Genomic DNA, 25,466 nt, shown 5'->3' with positions numbered 1-25,466 from the left:
ATCGGTATGGATTTTGGCATGAATACAGGAAATGTAAGTGTGTCAACATAGTGTAATGGGGACAGGAAAATGGAATGGGTACAGGATGTTGGTATGGGTACAGGAAATGGAAGGGTTTCCGGATGGTGTTATGGGTAAAGGACAATGGAATGGGTACAGGATGTTTGCATGGGTACAAGAAACTGAAGAGTTTCAGGATTTGGAATGGGTACAGGAATATTGAATGGGTACAGGATTTTGGTTGGCATGGGTATAGAAATGTAAGGGTTTCAGGATGTTGCAATGGGTACAGGAAAATGGAGTGGGTACAAGATGTTATCATGGGTACAGGAAATAGAAGGGTTTCAGGATGTTGGAATGGGTACAGTAAAGTGGAATTTGTGTGGGATGTTTGCATGGTGACAGGAAATGGAAGGTTTCATCATCTTGGTGCTTTAAAGACCTCAATATCAGTCTGAATACACTTAACCTGATAGAATGGAAAGTGGGAATTACTCTACAATATATGGGCACAGAAGACCACTTCCTACATATAACCCTAGCAGCAGAGACTTTAAGGGCAACATTGAATAAATGGGACCTCCTGTAACTGAAGCTTCTGTAAAGCAAAGGACACTGTCACTAAGACAAAAAGGCAACCTACTCACTGGGAGAAGATCTTCACCAACCCTGCAACAGACAAAGGTCTGATCTCCAAAATATATAAAGAACTCAAGAAACTAGACTTTAAAATGCTAATTAAGCCAATTACAAAATGGGGCATGAACTGAACAGAGAATTCTCAACAGAAGACGTTCAAATGGCCAAAAGACACTTAAGGTCCTGCTCAACCTCCGTAGCCTTCAGGGAAATGCAAATCAAAACAACTTTGAGATACCATCTTACACGTGTCAGAATGGCTAAAATCAAAAACACCAATGATAGCCTTTGCTGGAGAGGATGTGGAGTAAGGGGTATACTCATCCATTGCAAACTTGTGCAACCACTGTGGAAAGCAGTGTGGTGGTTTCTCAGGTAATTTGGGATCAAACTACCCCAGGACCCAGCAATACCACCCTTGGGAATATACGCAAGAGATGCCTTATCATACTACAAAAGTATTTGTTCAACTATGTTCATAGCAGCATTATTTGTAATAGCCAAACAACTAGATGCCCTTCAATGGAAGAATGGATGAAGAAAGTGTGGAATATGTACATATTAGAGTACTATTCAGCAGAAAAAAAAACTGACATCTTGTATTTTGCATGCAAATGGTTGGAAATAGAAAACACTATCCTGAGTGAGGTAACCCAGACCCAAAGAGATGAACATGAGATGTACTTAATTCATAATTGGTTTTTAGACATAAATAAAGGACATTGAGCATATAATTCATGATCCTAGAGAAGCTAAATAAGGTGAACCAAAGAAAAACATATGGTTATCCTACTGGATATTGGAAGTAGACAAGATTGCTGGAATGTGTAAAGGAAAATGGAATGGGTACAGGATGTTGGAATGAGTATAGGAAATGGAAGGGTTGGGGCTGGAGAGATGGCTCAGTGGTTAAGAGCATTGCCTGTTCTTCCAAAGGTCCTGTTTTTAATTCCCGGCTACCACATGGTGGTTCACTACCATCTGTAAAATGGTCTGGTGCCCTCTTCTGGCCTGCATACATGCACACAGACAGAATATTGTATACATAATAAATATTTTTTTAAAAAAAGGAAATGGAAGGGTTTCGGGATGTTGCAATGGGTACAGGAAAATGGAATGGGGATGGAATGTTGGCACAAATACAGGAAATCGAAGGTATTCAGAATGTTGCAATGGGTACAGGAATATGGAATGGGTACAGGATGTTGGCATGGGTACAGGATATGGAAGGGTTTCAGGATGTTGGAATGGGTACAGGCATATGGAATGGGTACAGGATGTTGGCATGGGTGCAGGAAATATAACCATTTCAGGATATTGGCATAGGTTCAGGAAAAAGGAATGGGTAGAGGATGTTGGCAAGGGTTCAGGAAATGAAAGGGTTTCAGGATGTTGGAATGGGTAAAGGAAAATGAAATGGGTACAGGATGATTGCATCGGTATAGGAACTGGAAGGGTTTCAGGATGTTGCAATGGGTAAAGGAAAATTGGATGGGCACTGGATGTTGGCATTGGTGTAGGAAATGGAAGGGTTACAGAATGTTCAATAGGTATCGGAAAATGGGATAGGGACAGGAAAATTGAAAGACTACTGGACAATGGAATGGATACAGGAAAATGGAAATCGTATAGGATGTTGGAATGGGTACAAAAAATGAATAGGGTCCAGGATGTTCCATGGGTACAGGAAATGGAAGGATTACAGGATGTAGGAATAGGTACAGGAAAATTGAATGGGTCCAGGAAAATTGAAAGAATACCTGACAATGTAATGGAAAATGTAAAGGGTACAAGTGTTGGAATTGGTACAGGAAATGGATGGGTTTCAGGATGTTGTAATGGGTACAAAAAATTGGAATTTGTACTGAATGTTCACTGGGGTATAGGAATTGGGAGGGTTACAGGATGTTGGTATAGGTGCAGAAAAATGCATTGAGTACAGGATGTTGGCATTGGCACAGGAAATGAAAGAGTTACAGCATGTTTTTATGATTATTTGAATGGGTACAGGAAAATGCAATGGTACAGTAAAATTGAAAGAGTACCTGACAATGTAATGGGTACAGGAAAATGGAATGGTACAGAATGTTGGAATGTGTACAGGAAATGGAAGAGTTTCAGGATGTTGGATTCGGTACAGGAAAATGGAATGGGTACAGAATAATGGAATGGATACGAGTTGTTGAAATCGGTATAGGAACTGTAAGAGCTACAGGATGTTGGAATAGGTACAGGAAATGGAAGAAGTACAGGAAAATTGAATGGGTTATGAAGTTGGAATGGGTACAGGAAAATTGAATGGGCCAGGAAATGGAATGGGTACAGGAATATGGAATGGGTATGAGAAAATGAAATGGATACAGGAAGTTGGAATGGTTGTAGGTATTTTAAGGGGTACAGGATGTTGGAATTGGTACAGGAAAATGGATTAGGTCAGGAAAATAGCATTGGTACAGGAAATTGAAGGGGTACAGGAAGTTGGAATGGGTACAGGAAATGGAAAGGGTACATGAAGTTCGAATGAGTACAGGCTAATGGAATTGTTACAGGTGATAGAGGAGGGTCGTCTGTCTATCTGTTGCTTTCCCTGGTTAATTAATAAAGAAACTGTTTGGCCTGATAGGTCAGAATGTAGGTGAGTGGAGTAGTCAGAACAGAATGCTGGGAAGAAGGGAAGCGGGGCAGACGCTATAGCTCTCCTCTCCAAGATGAAAGCAGGTTAAGATCCTTCCCGGTAAGCCACCACCTCGTGGTGCTACATAGATTATTAGAAATGGGTTAATCAAGATGTGAGAATTAGCTGATAAGAGGCTACAGATAATGGGTCAGGCAGTTTGTGTGTTGTTATTTCGGGTGTAAAGCTAACCATGAGGGAGCTGGGCAGGATGAAAAGCAGGCCTATTCACCCCTTACTACAAATGGCGCCCAGACGTGGATAACTGAGTCCACAGAAAGCCTGAGAAAGCTTGGGAAAGAATAGAGTAAAGCATGTTTTCTTGGTGGCAGCAATTTCTTGGGTCGGCTCTGCTTGCTAGAGGCAAGCAAGCGCTCTCATCTACGAGAGGCTTCCTGACTCAGCTTTAGCTGCAAAACCCTGCAGCTCTTTTAAGAGGTCCTACCATTAAACACTTAAAAGGTGTTGATGAAAAGATGAACGCATGCTTTTCGGTTTTCAGTTGTAGCAGGAAAAAAAGCTGTGCCAATTTAAAATGCAGGCTTTCTGGGCCGTTCTGCCAGGGCAAACTCTGACTCTTTCAGGCAGGCAGTCCAACAGTGTGGTCTGTGAGCAGAATGCTGTAGCTTGCTTGCTGGCAGGGACCTTGAAACGCCATAGAGTTGTGACAATAAAAATGGCTCCAGCAGTACCTCCGCCATGAGGCTGGAAAGCTAAAGAATGGGCTGTATCCAGCCATCAAAGCCATGGCTTTAATCCTCTCCATAAGGACTCATGATGAAGAAAATCTAAATGGTTTACAGTGTGTTTAAAAATATATTCAGGCTAAAAAAAAGTTAAAGTTCTTAAGGTAAAGAAAAAAATAGAGTAGTTGGGTGTGGTAGTATACACCTTTAATTCCAACACTAGGGAGGCAGAGGTAGATTGACCTCTGTGACTTCAAGGTGTGGCAGCACATGCCTTTAATTCCAATGCCTAGGAGGCAGAGACAGACAGAGCTCTGTGATTTCAAGGTGTGGTAGCATACACCTTTAATCCCAATGCCTGGGAGGCAGAGATGGAAGGATCTTTGTGAGTTCAAAGACAGCCTGGTCTACAGAGTTATTCCAGGACAAAGATATACAGAGAACCTGTCTCAAAAAGTAAACGTAAAAATAAAAGAAATAGAAGTTAAAATAAAGCTGCACAAAGATGGAAAATACACAGAGAATCTTGATACTGTATGCTATTATGCTCTCTTTGAATTGTTTCAATGCTGAGGAAGGAGCAACAGCTGCTAAAAGATATTTGTTTATAAATGCTGCTGAACTAATCCAAGATAGATATTTTGAAAATACCTTGACTTGAAAATTTGGATCTAAGTTTATGATGCTTTGGAAAAGTCCCTCTTTTGTTTTCACAGAGGATGAGACCCTGTGGATTGCTTCTATCCCAATATGGTATGATAGACCATGTCCTCCTGAAAGGTTGCTGTGAACATCCTCAAGAAATTACTTTGCTCAACTGCCAACTGAGATGAATCTAGCACACAGGTTATACCATGAAAGACCTAAATAACAACACCCCCATTCAGCATGAAGCAGTTTGGAGAGAAAAACTGTGCCCATATTCCCAAATATTGTTTATAAATGTTCCTTTACATTTAAAGGGGGCTATTATATAGATATGAATAATTCGCATTGATATGGATTTTGCTTTAGTGATTTAAATTTAAGGTCAATTTTATTATATGTATATGTATTTCTGATCTTGATTAAGGTATTGTGATTGTGTAGTTCATTTAAAAATGTAATGTATAATTAGAAAATATAGGTTGTTAATGAATAATCATTGATAATAGTCAAGCTTGTAGTCATGTTAGATTTTCTAGACATGTAGAGATATATTTCAGTTAAATAGGTATTCTTCATATCTTTCAAAGACTACAGAATATGATGTTTTAATGTTTTAATAACTTAGGGTTTTTCATGACAATGAGACATGTCTGCTCCTGGCAGCACCAATCTACTTCAAGAGGAAGATGGCCATCAAAGATGCTCCTTATGGAGTTTGCTAGCCATTTGGGCAAGAAACTTCTCTTGCCTGGACTATTGCATAAGCTGGATACAAAGAACCTGCAGAGAGAGGACTGCTGAACTTGCCGGATGGTCTTTTGGGGTTCCTGATTCATGAAAGAGTCTGTGAGACATTCTGCAGGACACAGCAGATAGTGACTGAACTGCCTTTAAAATTTCCTGCTTCATGGAAATGTCTGCTGGATACTATGGGCCTGTAGGCTGAAAATGGATGCCCCAACGGTACAGAGGAACTCTGGGTGACTGTCCAGGCAGCGAGATGTCTCTGTCATCTCTAGAGTTTGGAAGTTGCTTATTTCTTGTTTGCTTAGGTAATATTATATCCTTCTGGATTCTTTGATGGAGTCCAAAAGTGGTTAGTTATCGTTATAGTTTTCCATTGTTATGATAAAGATAAAATAGATAGAAATATTGTAACTGTCATTCTGGCCTGATAACTGTTTTGCTATATGTAATTTTACTATGTTAAAGTGAAAGCCTTTTTTCTTTTGTTTAAACAGAAAAAGGGGAAATGATGGAGGAGGGTCATCTGTCTATGTGTTACTGTCATTGGTTAATAAAGAAACTGCCTTGGCCCTTTGATAGGACAGAAAATTAGGTGGGCAGAGTAAACAGAACAGAATGCAGGGAGGAAGAAGGCAGTGAGGTCAGACGCAATGGAGCCAGCCACCAGTCAGACATGCTGAAGCTTTCCCAATAACCCACCACTTCGTGGTGCTACACAGATTATTAGAAACGGGTTAAGCAAGATGTGAGAATTAGCCAAGAAGAGGTTAGAGCTAATGGACCAGGCAGTGTTTAAATGAATACAATTTGTGTGTTGTTATCTTGGGGCATAAGCTAGCCAGGCGGCCAGGAGCCGGGCGGCAGGAACGCAACCCACAGTTCCTTCTACATACAGGAAAATGGAATGGGTACAGGAAAATGGAATGGGTACGGGAAGTTGGAATGGGTATAGGAAGTTTGAATGGGTACAGGAAATTGTTTCAGGAAATGGAATGAGTACAGGAAAATGGAATGGGTACAGGAAATGGGAGGGGTACAAAAATTTTGAATGGGTAACTGTAAATGTAATGGGTACAGTAAATAGAATGGGTACAGAAAGTTACAACGGGTAAAGGATTTGGAAATTGTTTCAGGATGTGGATGATGGTACAGGATGTTGGATTGTTACAGGATGTGGGAATGGGTACAGTAATTGGTTGTGGGATCTGGTTGTTCTATTGTTTGTAGTTCCCCCTTTAGTTGGTATAAATAGTTCCCTGCATTGAGGATGTGTTTGTTGAATGTCTATCTCCCCTCTTACTCTTAGAAGCAGACTATCCTCCAGCTCGTGTTCCTCCTGATATGGCACCCCCTCTACACCTGACCACTTTCTTCCCTTCCAAGTTTTAGTCAGGCAGTGATCTTGGGCTCACCCCATTCATAGCCTCTCCTTTTCTTCTCCTTGTCTGTCTTCCCCTACACTCAGAAGCCATTAGTGCCTCTTTTTTCCTGCCCCTTCCTTCCTCAGTGACACACTGTCCAGGTCCACTCTCCTTGGCAGCCACTCTCTGGTCACTGACATTCCCTCGTTCTCCCACAATTCTGTCCCTCCCACATCTAAACCAGCCCCATTTCTAGCTGCTCTCCTCAGAGCTGCCCTTAAGGCAGTCAGTTTTCTCAGGTCCACTTGGTCATCCAGAAAAGACATGGAAACCCATCTCAATTCCTCAACTGCCTCACAAAGGCCCTCTTGAAATACACCAACCTAGGTCCTGAGACCCCAGATGGAGAACAGCTCCTTGTGACCCTACTTCTCTCGAAGTCTACCAGATATCAAGGCTAAAATTAAACATCTAGAGAGAGGACCCCTGACTCCACAAGCCAAAGCTTTAGCAGTGGCCTTTAAGGTGTATCGTGAAAGAGACTTTGAAAGAAAAAAAAAAAGCCCATGACCAAACACACCTGATGATGGCTAAAGCCTCTCATGTGGCCAAAACAGTGCAGATTTCCTGTCCTCCAAAAGTGTCCTTGTTACAAATGTTGTCAGGAGGGTCACCAGGTGCGGGCCTGTCCAAACCCTTGTAAGCCCCCTGGACCATCAAGAAGGACGTTGGGTTGTTGAGTGTTCCCATGCCATGTGAGACACAGGGATATCAAACCCAGACTGCCCTTCAGTAAATCTCCTTGGTCTGGCTGTGGATGAGCAACAGGGCCCATGCTGTCATTTCCTACTGCGAGCCTCAGGTGGACATCATCACAGCACTGGAGAGACAGGTCTCTTTACATCCAGACCTACCTTACCCTCTTCTTCCATTGTCAGAGTAGGGGGACCACCTTACCAGGCTCACCAAACCCTACCATTTAGCTGCATCTTTAGGGGTATTCCCCCACCCACTCTTCCCTAGTGGTACTAACCTGCCCCCCTTGTTGGGAAGGGGCCTCCTAACCAAAATGGGATCCTCTTTCCTTTTCTCCCTCTATTTGCTTGACCCCAGGCTCAGCAGCCATTCCCCGCTCCTCTGATCTACACATTCTGATATTCCTTTTCTCTCAAGCAGGTCCTCAGGTGTGTGACACCCCAAACCCTTTTATAGCCAAACACAACCCTCTTTTTTATCATCCAACTACAAACCCTATCAAATATATAACTAAGGCCCAATACCCACTCTCTCTCCAAAGCCCCAGGGAACTTAAGCCTATCCTAGACAGAAAACCCTCAGTCCAGCCACTCACACACACACACACAAAGGTGAAATTCTATTATTTTAGGGACGACAGGCTTCTTAGGTTCTTCGATTCCTTCTTTCTCTCTTCTTGCCTATCCCTATAGAAAGCATCCCTCAAACCCTCACATGAACCTTTTCTGACCCCTGTTACTGCGTGATTGTCTAAGGTTTAACAGGCCCTCCTCCTCCAGCTTCAGCTCCCCATCTCCTGGTTAATCACCCCTTCTCTCTGTGTTCCCTCCAGTCACTTGTCCATAGCACTCGGATGGCAGCTCCTCCCATATGAAGGACTTGTCCATGGTGCTCAGATGGCAGCTCCTCCCATATGAAGGAGGACATAAAGCAGGACATGCTATGGTTTTAGACACCTGAGTAGTTGAAGTACAGACCCTTTCAGTGCAAACCATAAACCAGCAGGCTGAAGTAATCACTCTTACCTGTGCCTGTCAACTAGCAAAGGGGCAATCCCTAAAACTGTATACAGACTACCAGCCTGCCTATAGTCTCAGAAGAATGAGCCCTCACACACCTGCTAAGAACTGAGCCCCACCCTGCTGGGTCATGCCTTCCCTCTCCTCCTCCTCCTCTGGACTCACCCCTGTCATTAGTGAGCTCTATGTATGGAGATTTCAGATTCAGGAAATGTATACCCAGCATTTCAACCAGACCACTCAGGTGGTAGGGTCTGGAGACTGCTGGAGACCTAATGCATATTCAAGAAAACACTCTGCTTTTCATGAAGACTGGGGGATATTTACATCCTAATTAAGGACCCATGACATCCCAGACGTAAAATGGGAGCCATTTGTAAACCTATATTTATCACAGCTGCCCACCAGACACATTCAAAACACAGAGGATGCACTTCCCGCTTTCTCGACCCCTAGGTATGGACACAGCAGAAGAGGTCCAAAGCCCCTTGAAGAATCTCACAGCCTTGCTATGACTTTATTGATGATAATGACCTCAGCTCCCTGTCACACCTTCTCTTGTTCCAGACCCTAACTACTGCATATCAGCTACTGAGTAACCATCAGCCTGGCCTCTTTGGAGAATGCTGGTTGTGTGTCCCTCCAGGGTCAAACTCTCACCCACCCTTAGTGGCCTCACCATTGTCCTATTAGATTCTCTCACCTCACCACTTGTTAACTACTGGAAGTCAAATGTCACTACTACCACTTATCTCTCTTTGTTATCGTAGACTGTTTCAACTCCTCGGAACACACCTTGTGGGCATCCTGGCTTCTGCACTCAGTACGACTACCCAGTCTCTGTGTCAGAGCACTTCCGATGCCTAGATTCTCTGTGGTGTCTGAGCACTGACAATGCCTAGATTCTCTGTGGTGTCTGAGCACTGACAATGCCTAGATTCTCTGTGGTGTCCGAGCACTCACGACACCTAGATTCTCTGTGGTGTCCGAGCCCTGGCAATGCCTAGATTCTCTGTGGTGTCTGAGCACTCACGACACCTAGATTCTCTGTGGTAATCACTTATCGCTGCTTACCTGCTAGGTGGACTGGGGCTTGTGCCCTGGTGTCACTGTTTTCTAAATCAAGGGTGATCCCTAGTAAAGAACGCTTGCCAATTTCCATCGCCAAATTCATGGCTGTATGGCGTGGCAAATGAACAACCCAAGTCATACCCTTTCTAGCAGCCCTGGGCATAACTGCAGATGCAGCCCCTGGAACAGCAGGACTGACTGCTTCCCTGGCCATTTACCCTGGTTTTCCTCCGAATTCATCCCGTGTTTCCAATGGGTGGCTCAGACTATCCTTACCCTTCAAGGAAAAATAGATTTGCTGGACACTGTAGTACTATAAAGTTGCAGAGTACTGAACTTACAGCAGAGAGAGGTGATTTTTCTCTCTTTCTTGGGAAAGAATGTTGTTTCTATGATTCTATGTTTCTACAATCAGGTGTAGTTAAAGATAAGATCCAGCAACTACAAATGGATCTTCAAAACCAGAAACAGCTTGATCTATCTACCCAATGGGTCACCGCTAGTCAAATATGCATCTGGAAGTTAGCCTTCTTAGCTCCTCTCCTTTCTCTTAGTCCTACTAATTGTGAGCTGCCTCATAAACTTCCTCTTTAGATTTCTTCAACAACAGATCCAAAAGACTTTAACCAATTACTATTACAGAACTACCTAACTACAGAGCCAGAGACCGGCAGTGCCTGGTGACATCCTGAGGACGAAGATCAAGATTAAGCCAAGGGCAGTGGCACTAGGTTTCGATCCTAATACATGAACTGGTTTTGTGGGAGCCTAGCCTGTTTGGATGCTCACCTTCCTGGACCTAGATAGAAGTGGGAGGACCTTGGACTTCCTGCAGGGCAGGGAATTTGGACTGCTCTTCAGTATTGAGAGGGAGAATGGAGTGGGGGGAGGGGGAGAGGTGGAGGGGGCAATGGTGGGAGGAGGGGGAGGGAAATGGGAAATGGGGAGGAGGCGAAAATGGGACAAAACCGGTCTCGCTGAACATAATGGACAATGAGGACTACTGAGAACTGAAGAACAATGGCAATGGGTTCTTGATCCTATTGCATGTAATGGCTTTGTGGGAGCCCAGGTAGTTTGGATGCTCACCTTAATAGACCTGGATGGAGGTGGGTGGTCCTTGGACCTCCCACAGGGCAGAGAAACCTGCTTGCTCTTTGGGCTGAGGAGGAAGGAAGACTTGATTGGGGGAGCGGGAGGGAATGGGAGGTGGTGGCGGGGAAGAGGCAGAAATCTTTAATAATTAAATAAATTAATTAATAAAAAAAAGAAAAAAAATTAAGCAAAAAAAAAAAGAATAAAATAAATTAAAAAAAAAGATTATCCCAAGGTTGTTTTGATTTGCATTTTCCTGATTGCTAAGGAGGATGAGCATGACCTTAAGTGTCTTTTGGCCATTTGAATGTCTTCTGTTGAGAATTCTCTGTTCAGTTCAGTGCCCTATTTTTTAATTGGGTTAATTAGCATTTTAAAGTCTAGTTTCTTGAGTTCTTTATATATTTTGGAGATCAGACCTTTGTCTGTTGCGGGGTTGGTGAAGATCTTCTCCCAGTCAGTGGGTTGCCAAACAACTTTGAGATATCATCTTACACCTGTCAGAATGGCTAAAATCAAAAACACCAATGATAGCCTTTGCTAGAGAGGTTGTGGAGGAAGGGGTACCCTCATCCATTACTGGTGGGAATGCAAACTTGTCTAACCACTTTGGAAATCAGTGTGGCTGTTTCTCAGGAAATTCGGGATCAACCTACCCCAGGACCCAGCAATACCACTCTTGGGAATATACCCAAGAGATGCCCTATCATACTACAAAAACATTTGTTCAGCTATGTTCATAACAGCATTATTTGTAATAGCCAGAATCTGGAAACAACCTAGATGTCCTTCAATGGAAGAATGGATGAAGAAAGTGTGGAATATATACACATTAGAGTACTACTCAGCGGTAAAAAACAATGACTTCTTGAATTTTGCATGCAAATGGATGGAAATAGAAAACACTATCCTGAGTGAGGTGTCCCAGACCCAAAAAGATGAACATGGGATATACTGACTCATAATTGTTTTCTAGCCATAAATAAAGGACATTGAGTCTATAATTTGCGATCCTAAAGAAGCTAAATAAGAAGGTGAACCCAAAGAAAAACATACAGTTATCCTCCTGGATATGGGAAGTAGACAAGATTGCCAGGCAAAAAATTGGGATCTTGGGGGTGGGATGGGGTAAGGGGAGATGGGGAGAGAAAAGTGAGAAGGGGAGGATGGGGGGAACTTGGGGAATTGGGATGGTAGGGATAAAGGAAGGATGGATATGGGAGCAGGGAAGCATATATCTTAATTAAGGGAGCCATCTTAGGGTTGGCAAGAGACTTGAACCTAGAGGGGCTCCCAGGTGCCCAGGGGGATGTCCCCAGTTACTTCGTTGGGCAGCTGAGGATAGGGAACCTGAACTGGCCCTATCCTATAGCCATACTGATGAATATCTTGCATATCACCATAGAACCTTCACCTGGCGATGGATGAAGATAGAGACAGAGACCCACATTGGAGCACCGGAATGAGCTCCCAAGGTCCCAATGAGGAGCAGAAGGAGGGAGAGCATGAACAAGGAAGTCAAGACCGCAAGGGGTGCACCCACCTACTGAGACAGAGGGACTGATCTATTGGGAGCTCATCAAGGCCAGCTGGACTAGAACTGAAAAAGCATGGGATAAAACCGAACTCTCTGAACATGGCGGACAATGAGGGCTGATGAAAAGCCAAGGACAATGGCACTGGGATTTGATCCTACTTCATGTACTGGCTTTGTGGGAGCCTAGCCTGTTTGGATGCTCACCTTACTAGACCTGGATGGAGGGGGTAGGACCTTGGACTTTCCACAGTGTGGGGAACCCTGACTGCTCTTGGGGCTGGAGAGGGAGGGGGAGAGTAGTGGGAGGAGGGGGAGGGAAATGGGAGCTGGGAGGAGGCCGAATAAAAATAAATAAATAAATATTATCCCAAGAACCCCGATGCCCCGATTCAGCAGGAAGTAGTCTAAGGAAAATGTCGTCCCTTATCCCACCTGCAGCTGTTTAGTAACAAACAGAAAGGGGAGAATGTACGGAAAAAGGACCAGCCAAAGAAACCCGCCCTGGCCCTGAAATCAGAGCCAGAGAAAGAAATATCCTTGGCCGGGCGATGGTGGCGCACGCCTATAATCCCAGCACTCGGAAGGCAGAGGCAGGCGGATCTCTGTGAGTTCGAGACCAGCCTGGTCTACAGAACTAGGTCCAGGACAGGCTCAAAAGCCATAGAGAAACCTGTCTCGAAAAAACAATATATAGATATGCCCTGGCCCTAAATCTAGAGTCAAAAGGCTAAAAAGGACCAGTGAAAGAAACCCAGTTTGACCCTGAAATCAGCGCCATCTCTAGGGAAGCAGAGCAGAGCTCAGTTGCAGCGGCTCTCTGGGAAAGGAGCAGGATTGCTATATCCTGTGGGGAGACCATTCTCCACCTCACCCCAGCTCTCGGTAGCCTAGCTTCCCAGCAAGTCAGGACACCTTTCCCTCCAGAGCTGAGCTGCCCTGTTGCGGCTCTAAGTACAGCCTAAGTTTGGATATCAACCCAGCGCCAGAGCTCTAACGCTCACCCTTGCTCGCACTGGGTCTAGGCACAAGTTGTTGGGATGTGTACAGGTTTGGGTATGGGTAGAGGTTGTTGAAATCGAGCTTGGCTTTGGGAAATGTGTGCAGGTTTGAATATGAGTAGAGGAGCTGGAATGAGCACACGTGGTGGAAATGGGTGAGGTTGTGGGACAGGTAGAAGTTGTTGAAATGGGTATAGGATGTGGGAACGAGCAAAGTGTGATGGGAATTCTGTCACAGGTCCATTATCCAGTCTGAGAGACAAGGTTTACATAAATAATTGACAAGACTGGGAAGAAGGGGGAGTAGGGAGCGTGAGCCCTTTAAGCTGGGAAGCAAGAGATGGAAGTATATTTTCGCAGTTTGGATTTGCCTCAGTTTTTTTACCCCCCTTTTATGCTTTTTATATTTTGCACTGGATTCGTTTATTAATAAATGGCAAAAGAAATCATTTTCATCTTACACTCAGTGTCGGGCATCCGTTTCTGCCATACCAACCCGCTATGGTAGGCGAGCACCCGGGCGCACACTTCACTTTTTCCCCATCCCCCTCCTGAGATGCTTTCCTTCATTTGGGGAGTTTTCTGAACCCCTCTCTGGGCTGCCAATTCAGGCAGCTGAGCTCGCCTTGAGACCTGCTCGGGGCTTGGAAGTTTGCAGCTTTAGTTATGAAACCACAGACGGCAAGCAGTAAAAGCCATATCCCACGGCTTATAGGCATCTCCAGCAAGACCCCGGTAACACAGCTCTCCTCTCAGGCCAGTTCTACCTGGCGCTCTCGAGCACCAAGGTAGAGACCAGCCTGGTTGATTGCCCAAACCTCCAGAAAGTGGTCGCCCATGTTCCTAAAGTGCTGAGTCAGCTCAGCTTCTGTACCTGGATCTGCCATGGCTGCCTTGGTGCTGTGCTTGCTGCCCCACCTGCTGGTCAAACATCATCACTACATCCGCGCTACTCATCGGAGGCATCAGAACTGGTAAGACACTTGGGAACTTCTAAATGGTAAACTAGGCTATTTAATTAATTAAAATAAATAAATATCAAAATAAATAAATCTCAAATAAAATTTTAGAAAAGTAAAAATGGGAAAGGATAATTTTAAAACCTTTCTATATAAAGACCCTGTTCACTGCCTCTACGGATGGAATGTAGGTAGAAAAAAATCAACGAGGAAATAACAACTTAGCTGGGATCAATATAATGTCGGCAGTAATCATTATCAGTCTGATAATTCACATTTTATCCTTAAAATGGTTTGATAACTGTTCCGATTATGAGAAATTGACTGAGACGATACGAATCCTAGAAAAACTAAAACTTACTACTCATAAGATACAAGCCTTAGAGAAGGTTACTTCTGATGATATGCAAGTCCTACAAAAAACACTAAAGAAGGTAATTCAATTTGACTAATAAGTCAAATGAGGAGAGTGGAGTTTACCAGGCATCCCTCAGGAGAGAACCGAGGTTGCCAGATCCCTACCACCTCCGCACAGCAATGACCTAACCCCAAATGTCCTACCCCGGGCATACTGTAGGCGCTTAATGAGTGTTGGCTGAATTGACCTGGCGAGGATCCAGCAGGGTGACTGCACTTTCCTGAAGCTCACAGAGGAAGGAGCCACGTGATAAAGCTAGAGTCTCCAGAGATGGTGTCCTGAGGCAGTCACTGCACTGTCCTGGGAGCTGAAGCCACAGCAGCCAGAGCTGGTTCGGGTGACGTGACGAGAACTGAGCGGACAAGTCACTCTGTCTGAGGCACTGAGGAACTTGGACCGGGTCTACAGAGAACAAAACAGGTGGGGGTCTGGTGGGCAGAACCCCGCCTGGCTACGCCCCCAGGCCAGCAGGATGAGGCTGGAGCCCCATCCCCATGCTCCTCTATGCTCACCTAACCTGAAAGGGACTGGGGCCACCCACCCAACACAAAACCTCTAACTCAGGACTGGCTCGGGGGAGAAAGGTGCTAACTGACAAGCCTATCTGCATGACTTCAGTCCACAGGCTGCAAGATGGCCTCCGTCCCCCACGGGCTCAGGACGCAGGACTTTATTTTTATTTATTTATTTATTTATTTATTTATTTATTTATTTATTTATTTTGTTTTTCGAGACAGGGTTTCTCTGTTGTAGCCCTGGCTGTCCTGCAACTCACTCTGTAGACCAGGCTGGCCCCGAACTCAGAGATCTGCCTGCCTATGCCCCCTGAGTGCTGGGATTAAAGGCGTGCACCACCACCCCTGGCTAGAAATGACTTTTCAAAAGGACCCCCATCAGAGGGGTTCACAAGGCCCAACCCCAGCTGAGGGGTTATTCACGGATACTCACTTGTCTGTGTGAGGTGGACATCAGTGGGTGGCTGTGGGGAATTGAATAGGAATGGCCACCATTAGGAGGTGTGGCTTTGTTGGAGGAAGGGGAATGTGTCACTGTGGAGGCAGGATCGGGGGTCTCACATGCTCACGCTATACCCAGTTTAGCACACCATTTCCTTCAAGATGTAGGACTCTCAGATCTTTCTCTAACACCATGTCTGTCTGCATGCTGCCGTTATGATAATGGACCTCTCAGCTATTAAATGTTTTCCTTTATAAGAGTTGCTATGGTCATGGTGTCTTCCCAGCAAAGAGACCCTGCCCAAAACAGTTGCCTGTGCCCCAGTGGGCAGCACCATACTCATGTGCATGTGAGGAACAGTAGACTCAGTGAGCTGCTGAAAAGGGGGGAGGAGGCTGGAGGCTCAGCAGTTAAGAGCACCGGCTGCTCTTCCAGAGGGTTCGGTAACCAGCACCCACATGGTAGCTCACAACCATCTGTAACTCTAGTTCTAGGAGATCTGATGACCTTTTCTGTCTTTCACAGACACAGACGGATATGCAGGCAAAACACACACACACACACATAAAAATAAAATTTTTGAAGGGTCAAACACATACACACACAAACCCTTTATATTAATCCTAGTCCAGTAAACTTTTTTTCAGCCCTGAACCTTGGGACTGTCCTGCAGTGGCATTCTGGTAGCTGGCTGGGAACGCTCCATCAACCCTTGGCTCCTCCGCCCTCTTATACTTGTGGTGACCCAGTGACCCTTAGAGCTCAGTGAGTCCTTGAAATTTAGCAAGTTCACAAAATCCCTCCCTCTCCAAGGTCACAGCAGCAATAAGGATCGCTGAGGGGGACACTCTGGCCTGTAGGCTGTGGAGCTCTGGGGTTCCAACTCTTGTGGGCTGTCAACCGAGCGAGGAGGGTATGCTCTGCCAGTTAGGCTGTCTCTGAGTTACTTCTGCTCCTATGAGAAACCCCGGTGAACACACGCTGAACTTGGTGGTGTCTGTCCTTTGCTCCTTTACTTTGTCTGTCCTCTGTCCCACAGGGGTGAGGAGATGTTTGTCTACATCATTCCCAGAATAGTGCCACGCAGCAAACACTGAGTGCTCTCCCTTAGCCCACAGCACGTGGAGAGGAACTGGCCTACAACTCCAACTAAACCTGTCCCTGAGACTTCAAGCCTCCTGAAAACCATCTGTCTTCCAACTCAGGTGCCCAGAAATGCCTCAAGGCCACCAGAGGGGCACTCTTGCACTTCTCTGGGTGACCCTAAGGTGATAAAAAAACCTAACAGGCTCTCAAACTGCTGTGCATCCCAGGCCTATGACATTTGTGTGCAGAGCCAGGAAAACGTGCCCCCTGGACTCTCCTAAGGGAGACCCCTAGCCACGACCTCGGACTATATAGCTCACAGAAGGCTCAGGACATCTTCAGAACATGGGACCTGTGTCCTGAAAAGATCCCCAGGCCCCCTCACTCCATGTAAGGAACTGAAGGGCACACGTGTTCTAGCAGATGCCAGGTGGATGTCATGTTCCTCATCAAAACAAGCCTCCAGAGCTAAGCAATCAGAGGACATGTCACCAGCTCTAGACGCCCCTCTCCCTAACATGTGATGGTGGCCTACTTTCCATTCCCAGTGTTGCCCTGAAAGGGGGGGGGGGGCTTGCAGAGTGTGTGATACCCATCACAGCTGATCTGAAAGTGGGGAGCCTTGCAGAGTGTGTGGTATCCACAGCTGCTCTGAAAGTGGGGAACCTTCCAGAATGTGCAGCATCTGTAAAGCCAAGGCACAAACCTAATTCTTTTCCCTTTTTCCTGTTTTAGTGTGTGTTTAGGGGGTGCATGCACACCTATGTGTGTCTTTGTGTGTGTACTTGGGCAACTGCAGGTGCACCTGTGTGTGTTTGTATCCATGTGTGTGCACACACATGTGAAGAGGCCTGAGATCATACCTTAGGGTTTTCATTTCTGTGAGGAGACATCATGGCCACGGCAACTCTTATAAAGAAAACATTTCGTTGTGGTGGCTTACAGTTCAGAGGTTCAGTCCATTATCATCAATTTGGGGAGCGTGGGGGCATGCAGGCAGACATGGTGCTAACTACATCTTCATCTGAAGGCAACAGGAAGTGGACTGAAACACTGGGTGGGACCTTGAACTTAGGGAACCTCAAAGCCAACCCTGACAGTGACGCACTTTCTTCCTCCAACAAGGCCACACCCATTCCAAGAAAGTCACCCCACTCCTCCCAATAGTGCTTATGGGGGCAAATTACATTCAAACTACCACAGGCTGGTTCTGGGAATTGCTCTCCGATCCCCCTCGGTCAACCCAGAGCTCACTGCCTTGAGTCGTCTTCCCGGCCACATGGATCCGGGTCACCTGTCTCTACACTCTGGCCCTCATGCTTGTGCAGCAACCACTCCAACCACTGCCCTGATGCATGTGGTCCCTCCAGAGGCCGGAAACGGGCATCAGGTCCCCCAGAGCTTGAGCTAAATTAAAGGCAGCTCGGAGCTGGGAGCTGGGAGCTGGGGACAGAACTCAGAAGCCCTGGAAGAGCAGTCACCTTTAGTTTCTGAGCCATCTCTCCAGCCATGATCTGGCTTTTTTGGTGCTGGTTTTTTTTTTCCAATGTCTCTGGTTAGCCCTTGCTGTCCTGGAACTCACTATGTAGACTGGATTGCCTCCAACTCACAGAGATCCCCCTGCCTCTGCCTCCTGAGTGCTGATATTCTAGAGGTAAGCCACCATGCCCAGCCTCTGATCTGCTCCCTCCCGTGTCAGTCTGAAGCCTCAACAGTGAAGACTGCTGACAGACCACTCCTCAGTATACCCAGACTCACAAAGTCTGCCTCTGTGTTGTGTCTCGGGAACAGGCGGTCAAAGCCAGTGCCAGAGTGAGCACAGCCCTGACCTGACTCCACAAAAGCCTGTGGTCTATCCCTCAGAAAGGGCTTCCAAAGCTCTCCCAGCAGCTCCTACCGAGTCCTCCTCCTGTCCCAATGGCAGCTGCAGTTCTTGCCAGAGATGCACCTACCCAGAGTGGAATTATCTCCTCCCCAGAAGAGCAGCCAAGCATCTCCCGAGTGTCCTGGACATCCCCGTGTCCCCATTTCTGTCCAGGGAGACCCAGGTAAGACCTACCCTGACACCTGAAGACTCACTCCCGTGAGAACCGGAGTCTCTTTCCTCTCTGAGTGTAATTTATTCACTAGCTTTCTCCTCTTCACCCTGAATTTCCTATTCCACACCACCAACCAAGGACGGAGAGCTCATCCTAGGCCTAGCTCTTCAGACAGCGGAGACTATACATGGAGCCATAACCCCTGTTCCTACTTCTTTATAAAAAGGAAACTGTCAGTCTGATGAAGGCTCAGGGGCAATGGCATTTGTTGCCAGGCCTGACCACCTGAGTTCCATTCCTAGGACCCACGTGGTGGAAGAGAACCAACTCCCACTTGTCACCCCCTGACCTCCATCTTTTGGCCTTGGCATGTGAACCCCCACACACAAACAAGCAATAAAAAAAATGAAAACTGTAAAAGATCTTTGTCTAGGAACAGTCTCAAGACCCTCAGCCCTCAGGTAGAGTTGGGAGACTGACCGTTGTATGTTCGAATGCGGCATGAGTTCAGACACTGCCTTCAAAGGCAGCCTGGTGCAGATTGGTCCTCTCCGCAGGCAGAGCCGACTCCCAGCGGCTCATCAGCCCCCTTTCCCCATAGACTGCTGGACTCTGAGAATGCCCGCCCGCCCGCCCGCCGGGGGTGAGGGGATGGCTCGGGCATCACCCCAGCGTCTTCCTGCACTCTCCAGCACCCACCAGTGTCCTCTCAAGGAAGGGTGCCCAATCCCAGCTGGATGGGCTCGGCCCAGTAGAGGCCCAACTCCCGGCGGGCGTGGCTTAGCGTTGGGCGTGGCTCTGTGAAATCACTACTTGTGTCTCTCTAGGCAGCAGGCCTGAAATTTAGGAGAGGTGTGTAACAAAAGAGATTTTTCTGAGGGGGTATGATTCTGTTTGGGGCGCGGTTTGGGCGTGGCCTTAGTTGGTGTGCTTTGTGTGGGCGTGGTCATCTATCTGAACTTGGGCTTAGCCCAGGCTGGGTGGTCAGCTTGGTGCTCCAGACAGAGACTGTTCTTCCTCAGTGGCGCTTCCAGGTGGTGTAACCCAAGACAGGTGGGCAACCTTCTGGTGGAAGAGGGCAGAGTTTCCCTTGTATCCTGAGAGGGGGGACGCCCAGCACCCTACAACACACACACGATGTCCCACAGCAGAGACGCAACCCCAAGCGGTCCACAGAGCCAAGGTTGAGAAGTCCTACCTCAGGCATACTGTAGGTGCTTAATGGGTGTTAACCGAGTGAATGAATACCTGGTGAGGTTCCAGCAGGGTGGCGGGCCATCCGGGAGATCCATCTGGGTGGGGCTGAAGGGTAGACAGCAGGAGGGACTTCCCCATGTGCCTGCAGATCCTGCTGTGGGCTTTCCTGAAGCTCTTGGAGGAAGGCAGCCACTTGGTGATGGAGAATGGTGAGGACCGGAGAGGCAGGCCACAACCTCAGGCTGCCTGGATGCTTAGAGGGCAAGGGGCTAGACACAGCACAGGACTGCGGAGGGGTAAGGCATTCCTAGGAACACTATAGGCGTACTCGCACGTGCACACACACACACACTCACACACGAGCACACACACACACGCACATGCACACACACTCCGCTCCCAGTCAGTCTGAGCTCTGCAGCCTTGCTTGACCCTCGATGCTCTCCCGAGAGCATATTTGGGCCCTCGAGTGTGGACACCCACAGGGGAAGGATTGTCGCCACTAAACACACTCAGAGGCCTCTAACCGAATACAAATGTATGCCAGTTTCCAGTCTCCAGGCTGATCTCCAACTAGCAATCCTCCTGCCCCATCCTCCCGAGGTTGTGGTGGTAGGCCACCACTAACACGTCTGGCCTGAAAGTAGAATGTTCTAGAGGCCCTTCTGCCCCTCGGCTGGTTTGCCCCGCACACACAATGGGAGCTCACCACCTATCCAGGAGCACCCAGACGCAGCATCACTCACACACTTCAGCACACATACACACACCAAGCCTCTAAAGCCAGAGCTGGGGACCCAGCTGGGGACCCCATGGCTCATGCTTCACGATCATGTCCTCAGCACTCAGCCTCGGGCCTGGATGTCCTGCGGCCTCAGCTCTCGTTCCCCCTCAGCCAGGAAAACTAGCAGAGCGCGGTGCAGCAGATACACCCCCAAGCGCCGCCGCTTCGTGGGTGGCCAGTAGGCAGCCTCTCCATAGTAGTGGCCCTGTTTCTGGTTGGTCAGTGTCTGGATACCTGGACAGATCAGAGGCAAAGTCATGGCGTGGCCTCCACCCACCCCTCCTCCACAACAAGCGGCACAGACTCTATTTCGACAGGCGTGTTCTAGGTATGCAGGTGGCGCTCAGTAACTACCCACCATGGGAATGAACATGAACAGTGAGGGAATTCAGAGCTCACTTTCCCTGAGACCTCAGCCCTAAAAGCCCGAACCTTACCTAGGGCGTCCAACAGGCAGGCCTCCCGTGTGTACGCCTCCATGGCCACCGTGTGCTGGAAGCAGTGTAGGGAAAGGACACGGCGGCCGCTGGCCCAGATGTCTAAGATCCGGCGTACCTTGGGACAGGCCTGGGGGGTGGAATCAGGAGTCGGGTCCTAAGCCTTCTGCCCTCCGACTGTCTGAAGGCTGGCAGGCCTGACCACTGCTGCCCCTTGTACTCACATTTTTCCCTGGGCGTTCACGGTAGCCGAGGGCTTCCCAGAGGTGGGCATCCGGCCGGGCACGGGTCCCCTTGCCCACGTAGAAGATGGCTCCCACGAAACATTGCAGACACTCTGACAGTGTGAGGGAGGAGGCTCGGGCAGGCAGTCCCTGCGTCTGCCTGGGAACAGAGTGGTGCAGACGGTGAAGGAGCCAGCTGCCAACCCTGACGCTGCCAACCCTGATGACCCACACGATGGAGGAGAAAAATCAGTTCCCAGAAGTTACCTTTAGACCTCCACATGTGCACATACAGACACACGCACAGAAAATAAAACGTTTAAAAAAGTGTGGTGGGGGAGGAAGGACGTCTCAGAGAGAGAAGATGACCGCTGTCCCCAGAGCCGTGGGCCCTTTTGAACCCATATCCAGGGGCCCCTATTTTATAAGCCATGAAATGGGTACTCACAGCCAGAACTGACTCAATTAACAGAGAAGGCTAGTCCCTTCCCTAGGGACACACAGCAAATCAAAAATAAATAAATCCCCACCAACTTGTGTGTGTGTGTGTTTGTGTGTGTTTGTGTGTGTGTACAGAATCTCCCTGGAACAACCCAGGCCTCGTGCTCACAGTCGTGTACCCCCCCCTCACGGAGGCAGAAGCCACCAGCAAGGAACAATCCAACCCTTCCCCACCTCTGTCAGGGCGGACCCTGTGGAGCCAAGATCCCTCTAATCCCAAGCCCCAGCTTTACTGTCCCCATCATACCTGGGGTCAAGAAGAAGATATGTAAAGCTGGACTTGGTGACGCCTCCCCGCCACCTCTTCGTGGGATCCGGCCGTTGAAAGTGCTGAGCCAGGGCGGCCTCATCCGCCTGGCAGTCGGGAACGTGGCCTGTTCTCAGCACCTCCGCCAGTTCTGGGCTGTGCCCTGGAACAGCTGGGAAGGGGAAACCGAGCCAGAGCTGAGAAGGACCGCCGGTGAGGACGGTGGGGCTAACAGGCAGGTCTCGGGATTCCACACCGCCACGGGACTACCAGCTCATCCGGGCTAGCCTGGGCTTCCTGCAGCCGCCGCAAGTAGTGTCCACGGGTGAAAGGGGTAACCGGGCCAGGACTGTGGCCCAGTGCCCGCAAAGCCTGAAGCAGTTGCAGGTCGGACATGGGGGGCACTGAGCCGTGTGGATGCAAGGCCCCCGAGTCCCCGTCACCGGGCAGGGATGGGACATTGGTGGCCCCTGTGGTCAACGTCAGGGCCTGCAGCTGGCAGCTCAGTACCCCATTCCCAGCTGCCTCAGCCCCACCAGACTGCCACAGGCTGGCTGCAGGCCCCAGTGTCCCCGCAGGGCGCTGGGGCTGCAGAGAGTCCTCCGATGCAGTGACAGAGGAGGCATCGCTGCTGCAGTCCTCACTCCCAGTGGCCTCTGGACTCCCGGGCTCCACCGCCACCTCACGAGCAGCTGCCAGCTCAGCTCTGCGCATGAGCTGCTCTGAGACCGGTGACAAACACGGAGGTATAAAGATGCCAGGAGACCTCACAAAGACACGTCCTCGACCCATGGTGGATTCAAGGCCAGCCAGGGCTACAGGTAACTTCTCTAAATATAGATAAACATATATAAATATATAGATAGATGACAACTAAGCAGACAGATAAAAATATAAACAGATGATATAGACAAGATAGATGACAGATAAAAGTTAGGTGATAAGATGATTGAGAGACGATGGATAGTGATTGACAGATGGCAAATGGGCAGATGGAACTGACCCCCAGAAGTGAGGCAGCGCGGTGACAGGTTCCTTGCACCCCCTGAGCTCTGCTCACCAGCTGGCTCCAGGGTCTCCTTCCGTGTCCGGGTGGGCGTGTCCAGCTCCCGCAGCAGGCATGCACAGTCATGGTGTCCCTGCTGCAGAGCCCAGTCCAGTGGCCAGAGCACGTCCTGCATAGGCACGGTCAGCTCAGCAGGGGGCGCCCACGGCCCGCCCTCCTCCACCCCCCACCCGGCCCCGCGCGCGCTGCATGGGATCCTGACCTGGTCTCGCAGCGTAGGGTCGCCCCCTCGGCTCAGCAGCAGCTCCAGGGCGCCACGACAGCCCCACACGGCGGCCACGTGCACGGGTGTCAGGGCCTCAGTGGACCTGGGACCCCGGGAGAGGAGGAGTTTCCTTTCCCCGGCCTTGAACTCTTTGCTCCCTCTGCCTCAGCCCCCTGTGCCCACTACCAATGGGGGTGAGGAGAAAGTTGATACTCTAACTCACGGTCATCCTCCTGCCTCACCCTCCAGAGTGCCAGAATGACCTCGTCCCGACCTCGGGAGCAGACACCTCCTAGACCAGACGCCTGGGACCCGGGAGCCTGATGCCCAGCGCCGCCGGGTCCCCAAGTCACACCCACCGCACCACGGTGACCCGGACGGCGCCTCACCGAGCATTGGGGTCGGCGCCCCGGGGCAGCAGGATCCGGAGGCAATGCAGGGCGCGCGGATGGCGAGCTCGGGCCGCCAGGTGCACCGCCGCCATGCCATCCTCCAGCACCAGGCTGGGGTCCGCCCCGAGGTGCAGCAGCTCCTCCACAGCCCTGGGGGGACGGTGACAGCGGACATCAGCCCTTTGGCCGCCCGGGGAGCAGAAGGCAAGGGAGGACCAGCGTCCCGCGCTCACCGCGGATCTTCCTCGCGCAGTGTGACCAACAGTTGCCGGGCAGCATTGGCCATGTCCCAGAGGTGTCATGGCCCTCGGATTCAAATTCGCGCGGCGACCTCTACGCATGCGCAGCCCCGCCCCCGGCTCCCCAGCCCTGCCTCTGGGAACGCCCTGGTTGGACCAGCGTCGCCCCAAGCCACTGATGGAGACAGGGTGTGTCCTGGACCAGCAAACCGCAGGGACTGGAGAGCGGGGCGGTGCGCTCAGCTGGGGTCCCATTCCGGGATTTGGAAAGCTGAGCCAGGAAGATTACCGCGAATTCCAGGGGAGCTTGGGATAAAGAGCAGAACCTCTCTTTGCCTTTAACAAAACAAACTACTGGGTATCCTAGACTTAGCACAAGCTGTCCAGGAACTCAGGGCCATCCTTCTGCCTCAGTCTGCGAGTGCTGGGATCTGCCTCCTGAGGAACAGCGTCGTGCACTTTTAATCCAGCGGTGCTGGCTGTCACCGTCGCTTTGTGAGGAAGGTCTTCGCCAGGGCCTGGAGATAGCTCAGCGGATAGGGTGCTTGCTGCCAAGCTTCAGGACCTGAGTTTGATCCCAACCACAGGACGCAGACATTGGAAAGAGAACAGACTAACATACACATGTGTGCCTTGGCTGTGAGCCTGCACAAGCGTACGTGCGCGCGCACACAAATTAATTAAATAAAGTTTTCTAAAGAGCTGCATTTTCCTTATTTGCAAATGGAAGACAGGACTCAACACTAAGTGGCTAATAAATGAAGAGGCCAGAAAACATTTAATCAAGCTGACCTACTTTTTAAAATTAAGTGTGTGGGTGTTTTGCCTGCATGCCTGTCGTGTACCATGTGTGCCTGGTGTCCATGGAAACCAGAAGCGGCATCGGATCGCCCAGAACGTAAGCTGTGAGCCCAAACGTGGAAATCGAACCCAGGTTCTCTGCACGCACAACCAGTGCTCTGAACGGCTGAATCATCACCAGGTCCGGTCTATTTCTGTTCATAATCCTTTTGAATCAAGGCTTCTCTATGTGGCCCCTGCTGACCTAAAACTGGCCATCCTCCCGCCTCTGTCTCCCACATCAAAGTGAGCCCGACTCCCACCCACTGCCATTTTGGTTTCTATCAACTGAGAAGGTGGAGTGGATGAACCTCTGTGGCCTGACCTGGGAAGGCAGGAGGGACTCCAGGTTTGCCTTCCTCTTCTGGGGCGCCCACCAAATGTCCCCATCCTAGACCCCTGGGTGGTGATCGCTCATGGTGAGGCCACACAGGTCCAAACAGTACTGCAGAAGAGTTGGGGTGGTGGGGTAATAGATGTCACCCCAACCCGCTTCCCACTTGGAGCTGGGACCCTTGGGTGTCCAGGAGGACCTTCCTGTGGGGGCCACGCCGGTCTTGCGTGCAAAAGATCACCCCTGTCTCTGGAGGAAAGGACGTCTGGGGTGGGTTCTGTAGGGTGAAGAGGAGGTTGCAAAGTGCAGT

The 25,466-nt window shown here is 49.0% G+C and overlaps 1 protein-coding gene and 1 pseudogene across 1 annotated transcript; one reads left to right on the top strand and one right to left on the bottom strand.

Annotated features, from left to right (window-relative positions):
• The window catches only part of LOC130862662 (non-receptor tyrosine-protein kinase TNK1-like), a 618,047-nt pseudogene that overhangs the window by 154,137 nt on the left and 438,444 nt on the right, over window positions 1-25,466 (top strand).
• On the bottom strand, window positions 20,633-24,029 carry LOC130863094 (ankyrin repeat and LEM domain-containing protein 1-like). The gene is made up of 9 exons (XM_057753019.1): window positions 23,977-24,029; window positions 23,741-23,893; window positions 23,349-23,454; window positions 23,141-23,255; window positions 22,335-22,910; window positions 22,081-22,252; window positions 21,333-21,492; window positions 21,109-21,238; window positions 20,633-20,905 (listed from the first exon to the last, which is right to left on the bottom strand). The coding sequence occupies exons 1-9, from the start codon at window positions 24,027-24,029 to the stop codon at window positions 20,733-20,735; spliced, it is 1,638 nt and encodes a 545-aa protein (XP_057609002.1). The 3' UTR covers window positions 20,633-20,732.

Source organism: Chionomys nivalis, chromosome 20 (genome assembly GCF_950005125.1).
Source record: "Chionomys nivalis chromosome 20, mChiNiv1.1, whole genome shotgun sequence".
NCBI lineage: Eukaryota > Metazoa > Chordata > Mammalia > Rodentia > Cricetidae > Chionomys > Chionomys nivalis.
Note: the sequence above shows the minus strand (reverse complement) of the source record. Positions and strands in the feature narration are given on the sequence as shown.